General features: G+C 37.4%; 1 protein-coding gene across 1 annotated transcript in view; it reads right to left on the reverse strand.

Annotated features, from left to right (window-relative positions):
- The window catches only part of ZNF236 (zinc finger protein 236), a 68,614-nt gene that overhangs the window by 52,858 nt on the left and 960 nt on the right, over positions 1-14,796 (reverse strand). Inside the window, exons 2-3 of the mRNA XM_032181116.1 lie at positions 5,122-5,264; positions 3,731-3,895 (exon numbers count right to left, since the gene is read on the reverse strand). Coding sequence (XP_032037007.1) covers positions 3,731-3,895; positions 5,122-5,264 — 308 coding nt within the window. The remainder of the gene's footprint in view (positions 1-3,730; positions 3,896-5,121; positions 5,265-14,796) is intronic.

Below are 14,796 nucleotides of genomic sequence, written 5' to 3' on the forward strand. Positions count from 1 at the left end.
TAAATGCTAACTGACCTCAAGCTATCTACCTAGACAAGACAGAAATAAGTAGTGACACAATGTTTTTGACAGGTATCACTTCAATCCATTTATTTTAACCATGCCACTTTCTACTTAGCCATTTAGAATGGAAATCATACTTGCAATGTTTAATGCAGTTCCTCTAAAATTTGGAGGAAGATTCAAAGTCAAGTATTGTTGTAATGCAAACTAGAAGAGGAACAAGGATATGCAGTGCTATTTTAAAATGCTCTGACAACAAAATTGTTTCCCAAGTCTAAAAAAAAAAAAATTGAAAAAATCTGTAATATTGCCAATGTTTAATTGCCAGACAAAGATAAGTCCTTTAATGAAATTAAATACTACTTCAAAGATGACTTGTTTAGTTTAACCTAGAGATCATGATTACTGGAATGAAGTTACAGTGTGGTCCAATAAATATTACTTTATTTTCCAGGACCTACTTTCAAGTCTGAATAAAAATATTCTTCAAAAGAAAGTTTATATAACAAATTCATTTTATGATGATCCTTTGGTACAAGTGGAGAAAAATTACACAGAGAGAAACTTCTAAAGCATACTATACCAAGCTGATGGCCCCCCAAACAGTTTGTCAATCTTTTCTCAGCATTTTTCAGACACATGCATTTATCTACATTAAGTTGGACATATCTTATTAAGCAATTTGCACAAACAAAAGAATAATCTAATAAAAAGTATTTGATACAAAGTCTATGTATTTCTGTTCAGTATAGTAAAGTTTGCAAGGACAATTAGGCAGAAGTAGTAAAGCAAGGACAAAGTAAGGCAGAAGAAAAAAAACTCAGCAATGCATTAAACCAAATAGCCTCTCCCTGGAATAGATAGTACCAATTTTATTTTTTTGCCACTCAAGCAAACAAAAAAAACACCACCACACACAGAACAAGTAATTGCATGATGTTAACTTCACTGGGGTTAAACCCTTCTGACACTTGAAGAAAGAAGGCAGTTCATATACTGCTACATAAGACTTAAACTTCCAAAATCAACAACAGCTTTATCCAACTCTATTCATCTCATTCAGCCTATATTACCCATCTTCATCTTATCACATCCAACAACGTACATTTTTAGCAAGCATTCGTTTCAACTTTCTCAATACATTAAGGTTTTCCTAGAGGCGTCTTGTCCCAAAGAAGACATATTTGCAGTTTTAAAGTAATAAATTAACATTTTAAGTTTCAATTAATTTTTTTTCACCAAATCAAAAAAATAACATCAGGTGCCACCATTATTCAGAAGAATGAGACAACACAAGAATATTCTACAAAGCTGGACATATTTCACTAGGCATTTTCTTTATGACTTATAAGAAGAAAGCTACCTGAAAGTGAAGAATTTCAAACACGGAGTTTTTTTTGTGTATGTGTTTTTGTTTTGCTTCCTGTTACACCAGTTTATCACAAGGGAATCCGTAAGTCACCAAAGAATAGGATAAAAGCTAGTCTTCTGCAAGCTAGATTTCAATAGCCCAGAGAACTTCTTGAATGTCTCACAGGAGCAATCAATCATGAAATTCTGCATTTCAACACAGATATACTTTCACAAACCTAATTTGACAGTTTAAGAAGCTAATCACACCAATTTCTTATTACTTCTGCACTCACCTGTAGATAAAGCTGGCTGATGGAGCACAAAACAAGACTAAAGTTACCCCAACCTCAGCTTTGCACAATAGCCTCCTCCACCGCTATGTATGTTTCCCTAAGCGAGTACATATCTGCTCTGTTTTCAGACTTTCAACCCATCTAACAGCAAGGGCAAGAAAGTGACAGCAAACAAGAGGTAGAATGTACTCCAGTACTAATTTAACTTCTTATACTCCACATCCTGAAGAACTCCTGAATGACAGCCAGTACCCTGCTCAATACCCTATGGTTCAAGTTCAAATTCCAGCTCTTCAGTGATCAGGCCCTGAACGTTATCACTGGGAAAGTCATTCCTGCAATTCTCTGAATTAATTGCAATGGTCATCTGCTTTATCACAGAGTCATAATGAATTACAAGAGCATATTAATTCACAATTGAAAGTTGCTGATATTTTTCTAAGTTTAATTTTTAAGCTGCAGTTTATTTTTTTTTAATTGTGAGGCATCACACAATCTACTCTCCTAACATCTGCACCTAGTATCAAGATCAGAGTAGCTTAAGAATAGAAATTAATACTAAAAATCACTCTTAGGCATCTTCCTTGATGCTCAATTTCCTTATTCTAATGCTTTTAGCAGTCCAAAAATTTGCTTCAATAAACTCCCATTAAACTGTTTAGGTGTTAATCTATCTGTAGTACTAACAAAATTGTACTGAAGTCTTCTCATTTTAACTCTGTTGTGTACATGGCAAAATAGGAACTGATAACAATATTGAAGAGGGAACCATTTCCTACAGATAGTAATAGCATAAACAGCTTCACGATGCAAAAAATAGATCGTGAAAGTCTCAGCAGTAATTAAAATATACTAGCTCAACAAGGCTAAGTGCTGTGTCCTGCACTTGTGGAGCAACAACCCTGTGCAATGCTACAGGCTGAGAGAAGAGTGGCTGGAAAGCTGCCCAGCAGAAAGGGACCTGGGAATATTGGTGAATAGCCAGCTGAATATGAGCCAGCAGTGTGCTCAGGTGGCCAAGAACATCCTGGCTTGTTTCAGGGATAGCATGGCCATCAACACAATGGAAGAGATTGTCCTGTACTCAGCTCTGGTGAAGCTGCACCTCAAATACTGTGTTCAGTTTTGGGCCCCTCACTACAAGAAGGACATCAAGGTGCTGAAGCATGTACAGAGAAGGGCAACGAAGCTGGTGAAAGGTCTAGAAAACATGTCTTATGAAGAGCTGCTGAGGGAGCTGGGGTTGTTTAGCCTGGAGAACAGGAGGCTCAGGGGAGATCTTATCACACACTACAATTACCTTAAAATGAGGCTATAGCAAGGTGGGAATTGGTCTCTTCTCCAAGCACCAAGTGGTAAAACAAGAGGAAATGGCCTCAAGTTACGCCACGGGAGGTTTAGGTTGGGTATTAGGAAAAATTCCTTCACTGAAAGGGTTGTGAAGTATTGGAAAAGGCTGCCCAGGGAAGTAGTTGAGTCATCATCCCAGAAGGTCTTCAAAAAACACATAGATGCAGAGCTACGTGGTAGCTCTGGTTCAAGTATGGACTTGGCAGTGCCAGGTTCAAGGTGGGGCTAGATAATCTTAAAGGTCTTTTCCAACCAGAATGATTCTATGATACACACAGAGGTACACTAAGAGCAGGAATTATCTAAAATTACATCAGCCATCAAAAAATTATCACGGACTGTTACATATGGGCTTATCAATGTACATAAAATCACACCAGTTGTTTCAAAATAGAAGTATTTGTAAATAACTAAAAGAGCCAAATATTTAGTAGGATTAGTATTACTTACAGCACATTCATCAACTAATGATCATTGACTAGGTATGACAATTATAGAACACACAGATTCTCTCTGTTAAAGAAGACAGGATTGCAACACATGTTTATATCTGATATGATAATTTCTGCTACTATTATTAAAATAATTTCCCCAGTAGAAATTTTGTGCTTCTTCTAAATGAGACCATTTTTTCAATCTTCCAATCTAAAACATATTGCTGAGGGATTAAGTACAACCAGCATAACATATTTGTCTTTTTAAAACTTAAATCATGAGGTTTAATGAATTACCTCTTCCTTCTCATGTAGCATTATATGAGCTTTCAGACTTGCTACTCTGGAGAATTTCTTGTTGCACACAGGACACGTAGGATCTTCACCATTATGAGTGCATTTATGAAGTGTCAAGTTGAATTCAACATTAAATGACATCGGACACTGGTCGCATCGATGAGGCTGTTTGTTTAAAACACACAAAAATAAAGACAAAATTCAATCTTCCCAAAAGTTTATATATACAATATAGATGATGCGTAACTATACAAATTAAAATCAAAAAAAGTAGTAATTCAAGTCCCCACATATAATAATGTTCCCTAATAACATCCATTTTAAATATTTTCCTCCAGCTCTCCCTACTGGAAATGCTACTACTAAAGAGAGTTTAGGGAAAGAAAGAAGAGGAGCAAGGAGTCAAAATACAGACTCCCTGAGAAGAGTGAAATTCGCAAGAAAAAGAATAAGCAAGAGACAAGTTTCCCTGCTTTAACTGAGATACTGAATTCTCTACAAACTCAATAATTCAACCAGCAAAGCAAAGAGTTATGCTAAGATTGACCTGCTCTTCAGTTGGTATTTGCACAACCATTTCTCATTTTTAAAGAACACCTTCACTTTTAGATACAAAAACTCTTACGCAAGCATGGAATAAAATGGTTTTAACAATATTAACTTCAATTTTTTATGTATCAACTTTAGAACACTGAAATTTGTGTAAATAGCCCTTCGGACAGATGAATTAACATATGAAAGTTAAACATTTCCTCAACATTATCCATTCCATCTACAACTACAGCTACCTTAATACTGGAACTTTTTGAATCACATGGAACAGTTTAAGCTTTGTGAAACAAAGCAAGAAACAAAATAAATAAAATGCTTCAAAGTACATATGAAACCTGGGGCAGAAGGTCCATTCAAAAAAGTCAGCAGTCTTAAAACTGCATTCTTCTCTTTCCTGAATTTGATTCAATTTGATTACTAAACTAGGTAACTTGACTTTATTCCAGACAGTTACTCAAGACTAACTGGGTCTAGGTAATCAATACAATCATCATTCTCCTTTTATTGCTAACATCTAGAAACAGTTTGCAAATTCAGTTAAGAGAATGCCATACCTTTCCACATTATTTCATAAATCAAATCAAACACCTAAAAATAAAAAATACTGAACTTCAATCAATAACTTAACTAAATGGTATCAAAGTAAGGTATTGTCTCAAAGGAAAGGTGCAGAAATGTTCAAGAAAAACTTCATAAAATTCCAAAGTTCACAAGTAGTAATTATGAGGTATGTAACTACAAAAAATCATTTATTTTTTTTTATTAGCTTTACTTGTCAGAATATGGAAGTATCAATATACACTGGTGTTTTCTAAATTCAAATCTACTATAACTCATACCTTGTCATTTTGCTCATGATCCCTCATATGGCGCTGGAACTGGGTCTCTTTTGGAAAAGACAGCAAACAGATCTCACACTTGTGGAAGTTGGGTACTTGGTAGGGAAAATTACTGTTCTCTATTGTCGGGGTCAGCACACCATCTACAAAACAAGCATCAAGACATTTTGTATGACATTCTGTACTTCATTCACTTGTAATTTATTGTAAAAACAAGAGTTCTTTGAAGCAGAAACTATTCTAATTCCTATAAGTTTTTGACCCCTATAAGATTCTAACTGCGCTGGATCTTGAAGATTACAAATTATTTCTTTCCATGCTTCATAAAGACCCTTCGATTTTGCAACAATGTGAAATGCTGACAAAGACAGCAAGGAACAGCAAGGAATACATAAGATACTGACCAAGGTTACTTTTAATAATATTAACTGTTTGTTTTTTTTGTTGGTGGTGGTAGTTTTTGTTTGTTTGTTTGTTTTATAAAAAGGTACTTAATACAATAGTCAGCACCTCTAACTACTCAGGATTTCTGTTCTTTAACACAGATTTAGTAATCTTTTATTTCTTCTACTTCTGGCAATGTGAAACCTTTATCTTTACAGTTGTAAAACCAACACCAATGTTTCAAATAGCTGAGAGAGATGCAATAAACTGCAAGTCAAACTGTGTACACATATATTCAATGGAGAAAATGATTTTTTATAGACCCAGTCTAACCCTATATAGGTTTCTTGTTCTGAATGCCCACAGTCATATAACTTTTGATATACAAGTTGAAAGCTTAAATATTCTCTCAGATTACTGAAGTCAGTCTTGTTACTATTTTCACTTTATCTTAAATATTTAATAGAAAAGGGAAATTGAAAAATCATAGGTTCCAAGACAAACAGATTTTACACTTGAGACCATACTGTATGACTAAGAAATTAATAAAGGAAAACTTTAATGAAGGAAACTGGCAGGAAGGGTTAAAATACGTAAGAGCCTTCAAAGCTGTATTAATAAAACAAAAAAAAAGGTCTGTTGACTCATGCTGCAGAGTGAGGAAACTAAATAGGAAAAAAAAAAAAAAAAAAAAAAAAACAAAAAAAAAAACAATTCTACTTCAAACACTGCCACAGCTCCAAGTGCATCAACAACAGAATGCAACAGGATGCAAAAAGAAGTTGATTTAATTATCTAGATATCCAATAAGTTATGTTGCCCTTTACAAACATCAGCACTTCCATCTGCGTTTGTAAGAATTAGCCACAGAAAGCAGAAACAAAACTAGGAGTTTACAGTATCCTGTTTATATTTCCTCTGAAGAAATTAATGATTCAGCAACAGAGTATATCTGCTCAGTACTATACCTACTTCAAAGTCCTCTATCATTCAATGCCTCAGTTATAAGGGAAAGGAAAAAAAAAAATGTGGTACCTTATGCACTGACCACCTTTTCTTCCTACTATAATTCTCATACACAACCTTAAAAAGCTTGTAGTTTAGGAAGCTCTAGAAAATGTTTTAGCACAGGTGAGAAATCACAGCTGAAAACAGTATCCTGGAAACTCACATTTCCCATTCCTGGGCTACCCGAGTCACCCCACTAACTTTTGCTCTGCAAAGTTTAGTTATGCATCATTCTGTTATAGAGACAACTTCAGTATCATAAATGTTAAACACGTGTCTGTTTAAACCTACATCATTTAAAAAACTCTGCAGTAAATTCACAGCATATTTAGACACTATTAATAGCAGGTATCCTTTCCATCTCTGAAATGGCCACAGCCAAAAGCTGGTAGGCACAGCGTTACTTACAAGACACTGTCAGTTTAGCATTTTTGTGATAAATACACCCAAGTAGAACAAAGGGAACAAAATGAGTTTCTGTAAATACTGACACGATTAAAAAAAAAAATAAAAAAAAAAAAGAAAAAGAAAAATCTACTCCAATACTAGAACCACGCAGAAACTTAATGCAAGGAGCTTTCCTCTTCCCTGAAAAAGGGAGTGATTGTTCAACCCCATGAAGGCTTGACCTCTCACTTTAAATTGACAACTGAAAAATGATCCAATCCATGACTTTTAAAAAGGCTTTAAACTTTCTCCAAGAACCAAGGAGATTATTATCTTTAAACATTCACTCCTGAGATCAAAGAGACCAGACAACGTACAAAAACAATGCTTAAGCAACTGAACTAGTACTAAAATAATCAAAGGTGCTAACTTGTCTACAATTTGAAACAGAGAGAAAGCAACGTGCTCACTACTCTCTGAATAAGATTACCTGTTAGTTATTTTTCCACATCAGTAACATTTATTAAATGTTAATCAGTAACATTTATTAAAACTTACTCCACTTTTATTAAAACATGTATCATATCTTCAAAAGCGCAACACTGATTAAACTTCTGGCAACGAATTTTCTTCTGGATTACAAAAAGGACTTCAGCAGAATTATATGTTAGTGAAAAATTAGTATCTTGCAACAGAATTTGAGTGATAACAAAGTGTACGAAGTCATACTGTCTGATGTACTGATATATGGGAAGAAAGTGCTCCAGCTTTTGTTTAAAAAGAAAGAAATGATCACCACTGAAAGGAGTAACAAACACATAATCTTAAAATATTTCATAACACAGAATAGGTAAAGAGCCTAAACTGTGGCAATTCAGCAGCTGAGCACATCACACCCCATAGTGAAGCGTCAGAAGTTTCTCAAGACCAGCTCATGCTGGTCAAGGCCCGAGCTGCCTGAAAGCTTTTCTGCCCTCCTGTCCTCAGGCTCCAGGAAGAGAGCACACATCTCCCATTTACAAAATACAGTGATGATGTCTGAAAGGTCTTAAGCATTCCTCTTTCAAAGCAAACCTCTGTAACACTTTGCAAAGCCAAATGTTACATTCTTTTGATCACATCTTTCATAGCTGGTGTCCCAAAGAGCAAAAGAAAGAAGGCTGGGGAGTCAGGATTGGGCTCTGGACTGCCTGGTCCAGCCTGAAGAAGGCTGCTTGGCAGATGACTCTTACTGCAGAAATGCATCTGAAAGCCAGAAAGATAAGGCACAGCAAATCAATTTAGGTTAGATACAGAAATCTTGAAAGGCTCAACTATTGAAGATCAGCTGGAAACTGCTCTTACTTATGAACAGAAAAACAGTCCAATTAAAAAACTCAAAAGAACTTTGAAAGAGCAATTGTTTCACTTTTACTCAAAGGGCAGGATTGAGATCTAACGCAGATTAAAATTACAACAAATTCAATTCTTTGCTATCACTGCGTCTGAACTAGCTTAAGGGAAAGACGAAATTACGATAATCTTTTTTCACTTACAGTCTCACTAAAGTACAGTCTAGTCTCTATTGCCAGCCAAACCTGGGGTATTGCTGAGAGCTGCATAGCTCATTTTTATTAAAGATGCAGGAAGGGTTTTTTTATTTCATTCTTCTAAGAATGAAATAAGGGAAGTATTCAAAATAATATCTCTGCAGAAATCAAGGAACTAGATAACAGCAAGGACAAAACCGTCATGTGTTTAGAATGGGGAAGACAGAAGAACAGAAAAGGCACTGTCAATGAAAAAAAGCAACAAACAAGTGAGATATATTGTAACTTTTCAGACAGGCATCAAAGACTCAAAGTATAGCTTGGGCCTGTCTTCATTCAGATATAAAAATAAAGTAACAGCTTGACAGAACTTTTTGTTGAAAGAATTAATAAGCAGATGGGGGACACTATTTACACCGATACCTCATTCACGCAGCAAGTCAAAGTAATAACCTACATTACCATATTTCGGGGAAATCAGCAATAAAACCCTGTTGTGTTATTATCATTCCTTAATTTAGAGGAGCAATGCTTTTAAACGTATGAGCTTGGGCCATGAAACAGGCCAAAGACTGAAAAATACTGAACCCATCTTAAAGACCAGTATTTTGAAGACCCAAAAACATGGAGATGAAGTCAATTAAAGAAGTCAGCAATGGGACGTGGTTTCTATCCTTTCAAATGCACTGATCAATTTGCTCATTTTAAAAACTCTCGTGGCATTCCCTGCTTACCAAAGAGAATACAAATACCGACACACATGATAAAGCTTCTGATGGTCACAATTAGCAACTCTATCATAATACCCAATGTGGTGCCTAAGCTCTGGGAAGAGCTAAACTCTAAGAAAAATGTAAATATTGGGTACACAGATTAAGCAATCTGTCTGTTCTTAGATATACTCAGTCCAGATGGAAACACAAGTCTACTGGCTGTTAACAAAGATAACAGAATGCTATTCAAGTCAATAACAAAAATAAAAGTTTGAGGTTTTATTTAGATTAGACATCAACTTATTAACCATATACTTCCAACAAAATCACATGAAAATATGCACTCAAGAGAGAAGCTATTTCTTGACGTAAACATAAACAAAAAGTGAACGTCAGACCAACCAGTGCCCTGTAAGACAAGTGATTCTTTCATGTCTGCACACCACAACAAATGATAATCCTTACTGAGCAGCTGCAAAGTTTAAACCACTGCCATTTAATGATATTAACTGCATGGAAGCAGTGCAAAAGGTTTTTGCACTGGCTTTGTTCTGTTGCAATTTGAATGCTTGTCCAGTTGCAACCTAAACCAACCCCATTACATCACAGCTTGAGGGACAGTCATGTATTGATACAATTAAACTAAAGAAGCATAAGGTAGTTCCTTATGCACTAACAAAGATCTTGTCTGTATTCTTGCAGTTTGTTTGTAGTGCAAAGGTTAAAAAGTATCAAAGATAACACCACTTTAGTTTTAAAGATTCTTAATTTTACAGCCTTCAAGTTTGTTTGCAGTGTCCCGATCCCTCACAGCATACCAGCCATCAAGGTTTTTGGGTCAACTCCACCGGATTTCTGTGCTGCTGCCTTCTGAAAAATCCACCTTGGGGGGCTGAGTCAGCAGCAAGCAGGTGCTCTCTGCTCCAAATGCCTGGTAACATCTCAGTGTGGAAGGGGGAAGAGAGAGAGAGAGAGCTCCCATATATTTCTTCTAATGTAAGCAGCCCCATGCCAGTAAGCAATTCTCCGTGCAAGGCGCAGATGGGCGCACTCAGCTGCAAGTGCACCACAGCCCCGGTAGATCTTGAGCAGCCTGCTGGCATTAGACCAAGAGGACAATCCAACACAACTCTCACGCTCACCGAATTCACCTAGGAAAACCTGCCACTGAATCTACATGGCAGCTGACAAGCCTAGGGACACAAGGACCCAAGGCTATCGAAATCTGTGTACTAATTTTGAATATTAAAAGTGGTAGAACAAGGGAACAGAATGGGGATGGCAAAATTGTTGTCTTCTCATATTACGCTAGAAATCTTGATGATGAATAACGATGTATGAATCATTAAACACTTAGTTCTGTAACCATAAAAGAATCAGATTTCTTTAAACCTAACTCAGCACTTTTTAAAACAAACAAAAAAAAAAAGTACAGGTACAGTCACTCCTCATGACTTCTCATGGAAGGAGCAAGGGGAAGGCTCAACTCTCAGCCCACACATCAGACCAAAATACAGAGATAAAATTTGCTTATATATATATATATTATATAGATAGATAGTTTTTGTTATTTTTTGGTCAATTCGCAATCTTGAATTTCAAGTAGCACCAGCACAGACATTGAGCTTCCAGAAGCACTCTGTGAGATGGATGTCCAGACGTGCTCCTTTCTGGAGCGCAGGTGAATCCTGAAGTTGCACGGCCACACTGACGCCCAGCGGGCAGCACAGAAGTCTGACAGGCTCCATCCTCTCTGTTTAGAAGCAAAGTATATTGGACTGGGTCTGGCTGGGCTGGAGTTAATTTTCTTCATAGCAGCCTTTACGGTGCCAGGTTTTATTTTAGACTGGTGACAAACCAGTGCTGATAACACATCAGTGCTTCCATTAGTGCTGGCTGCTGCTTGTACAGTGTGAGGGCTGCCCGCTTCTCACCCTGCCCCAACAGTGAGCAGGCCGGGGTGGGCAAGAGGAGAGGGGACAGCTGCTGGGATTTAACCAAAGGGATGGGATGTTCCTTGCCAGGAATTAACCAAAGGGATATTCCTTGCCATCCAGCTTCACACTCAGCAACAGAAAAAGCTCCGGGTGGTCCCTCCAAGGTAGCTGAGCATCAGTCTGTTCATGAGGTACAATGAATGATTGCCTTTGCACAGCTTTTTTTCTTCCTATTTTTTTTTTCCTTGATTTATTAAGCTAACTGTATCTCAAGCCATAATTGTTTTCTCACACTTTTGTTCTTCCAATTCTATTCTGCAGTGAAGTGAGGGAGGTGAGTGAGTTTTTGGTGGCTAGGGTGAACCCACGAGATAACCCACCACCCTCATCACCCCAATCTAAAGATAATCGAAAGTTGGCATCTCCTTAACCAAATCTAATAGCTTCACAAGACATTCAAGTACAATATTGCTACATTTATTGCTTAATATTCTGAAACAGGAATTACACTTTTTGACAGTTGCACATTTAACACCAGGCTACCGCTTTTCAGATGTTTGCTTCTGTATTATTTGGACCTTGACCCTCACCTATGTCTAGGTACAATATCATTAATAAAAATTTAAGAATGAATTAAATAATTTGCTAGGTGATCCTCCCCATCTCTGAGAAGGAACACAATCCACCTACAGAAGAAAACTCAAAAAGAAAGAGACCTGAGAGGTCTCAAATAAAAACCTGAACGTATTTGGAAACAATGCTTAGGAATGAATGAGGTATGAAGGTATGAGTGTGACCGCAATAGGGAACAAAATATCAAGGGCCTGGAATTGGCAGAAAGGTTTGAGAAGGACAGAACAAGGACTGAAGTTATCACACAGCCAGAACTTAAACACCAGTTATTTAACTGCTTAGATTACTGGGGAAAAGGCACTGATTTATTTTAAGCCTAGTGAGGAACGACTGTGGAATTAAAGAACACCAATGTAATCTAAAGCTCTCTTCTTCCAGCAGGAACCCAACGTAGCCCTCACGCATAAACTTAGATCTGACTGTTGCTGTATAACACCATGACGACAGAACAAAATTATCACTATTAATGCCTGAAGATTCCCTTTTTCTATGGCAAACATTTGAGCAGGTGGCCCTCCTATATGTTTTAACACGGAATTACCATTATCTATCATACTTAAAAGATTTAGCCTACATCACAGAGGCAATACCACAAACCCCTCATTCCTGCCTGCACAACATCACTCACCTAGCCTTACTTGTACTTGTCAGAGGTCAACGTATAAAACCCTAGCGCACAACTACTAAAGTAACCACCATAAGTCTTCTCTGGATTGATATTAACCGGCATGTTAAGGCTGCATCTCACTTCAGTCACACAACATTGGAAAGTAAAGCCACAGGACCACCTTTCCCCTAGTTCAATATATTCACATCCTACCTCAAGCTAGAGAACTGACAGGTAGTAAACGAAATACAGCCAGCTCTGCATAGCAGACTTAAAGAAGCTACACTGTTTTCCTTATAGTCCTTAACTTTGTAACTTTTTGTAACTTTACCCCCCTTCATCTGTGAATTTTGTTAACATTTATGCCATGTGAAAGCACAAAATAACCAGTTTAAATCCACATTGTATTTAAGTACAGGACATACATGCACTCCAGGCTTAGAAGTTGTTTGAGTACACCCTGAAAATATTGTGCCTTGCTGAAAATTCACAACCTACAAATCTGACAGTCCAAACACTGTAAGGGGAGTTACACTGCAGCCACACTGGAAACTCTGAGGACACACACAAGTAACTGTTTCATAACTTTCTTTTCAGGTTAGAGGCTGTCACCAGAACCTACATGAAGGTGTTACTAGCGTGCTAACACCCATTACATGTGAAGCGCTGCTTGTCCTCTTCTTTCTTCAAAAATATCTCTGTGGAGAAGCACTTTTTCTAATGTATTATTCTTGCTTCATATAGAGTCAAGGCCGCATCCTGAAATTTTCAGGACAAGAGCCAACGTCTTGCCTCTGTATTAGGATCTGCAACCTCTGTATTAGGATTTGCCATACAACCACTACTAAGCAGCCAGAGTAGGAACGAAGGTGCAGCAAAATCCCAGATCCCAGCAGACTAGCTCATGAAGCTTCCCCAAGAATCATATTCTATGCCCACCTTCCTCAAAGGAGAGATCAATTTGAAAAGTTTGATCAAGTTAAAAATAAAAACTAAGAACAATAATCAAAAATACTTTTGGGAAACCATTACCAATTCAAAAAAAAAAAAAAAAAAGTTGTTTTAGAATAGCGGCCACTGAGGTCAAGATAATATTTTGACTAATTCTGCCTAGAGTTCAGATTTGTACCTAACATTTTTAGTTTTCATGGGACAAAGAACATGCCTGGTGTTTGACACACATGGTAGTCAAAGAAGTCTGAAGAAGCCGCACAACAAAGCATTACTGATTCACCTTGATTTCCTTCCAAACAGAGCTGTATTGCCATAAATACATAGATACATAAATACATAGATTATCTAACCACTGAGAGCAACACTCCTCCGTGAAAGAGACGAGCACGCCAGGGCTATGAGAATTTGTGGAGGGGGGCAGACTGACAGGGAACAAAGCCTAGACATGTACAGTCTCCTAAGCAAAAGATATGCTACCTCTTTTTGCAAACAGCTATTTTCCAACTGAATTCCTCCCCCCGAACTCAAAGCCCATAGGATTCACAACCCATTTCCTAGGTCTTTCTGCATGTACCTGAATGGGACAAAGAGCCAAATATCCTGGGAGCACAGCTTCACTAGATCCAAGCTGTCTTGTTCCGCTAGAGCTTCTTCATTCATTACTTTTATTAAGCCACGCAGTAATGTAGAAAAAAAAAAAAAAAAACACGATGCTTGACCACACTAATTTTGCTGTTGTCCCAGACTTCTGGGATCTCTAGGGCCAGAGGTTCCAGCACCCACAATATTTGCCTGTGCAGGGCAGAGTCCTCACAACTGCAGGCTGCACAAGTCTCTGAATCCCTGCAGCAGCCCTAGACCCTGTAATTCTAAACTGCTATCAACAAACTACCCCATAAAGCAATTTCATTAATAAATTACAAAGTTTATTTTGATTTTTTTAAAAACACGAAAACTACAAGATACGATTGAATTAGACATCAGCTCACAGTGATCTCTTTCAGCCGTACATTTTCTATAGAGGAAGGATCTAAGATCAAAGTCTGACTACAAGCAGAATGGATACGGCCACCAGGCTCTTCTTCTTGGACAGCTTGTCTCAGTCTTTTCCCATTCATAGCCCCATGCCGTCATTACAGGGCTTACAAGCACACCATACATGTATAACCTTACAAGAATTACTACAGAATTAAGTAGACGATGTAGTCAAAATGAACGTAAAGAAATCTCAACTTCCAAAACTTGTAGAAGCCAAAGCTCTTTGGGTCCTTTATATTTGGCGTTAAAAAACTGACATCAGCTGCTCCAAGAAAAAAAAATACTATCTTCTGACAGGACTCTGTGGCCTTTTTGGTGTTCCATACAGGAGAAAACATTTCAAAAAAAAAAACATCAGTCATGTAACAGTGCAACATTTTATTTTTGTTTGCCAGCACATTTTAATTCTACAAAAAGTACTCCAGACAGAAGGCTCACCTACACATTCCTCTTCGAGAGCCAGAGCTCATCTGCGAGCGCTCAGA

Source organism: Aythya fuligula, chromosome 2, assembly GCF_009819795.1.
Source record: "Aythya fuligula isolate bAytFul2 chromosome 2, bAytFul2.pri, whole genome shotgun sequence".
NCBI classification, from domain to species: domain Eukaryota; kingdom Metazoa; phylum Chordata; class Aves; order Anseriformes; family Anatidae; genus Aythya; species Aythya fuligula.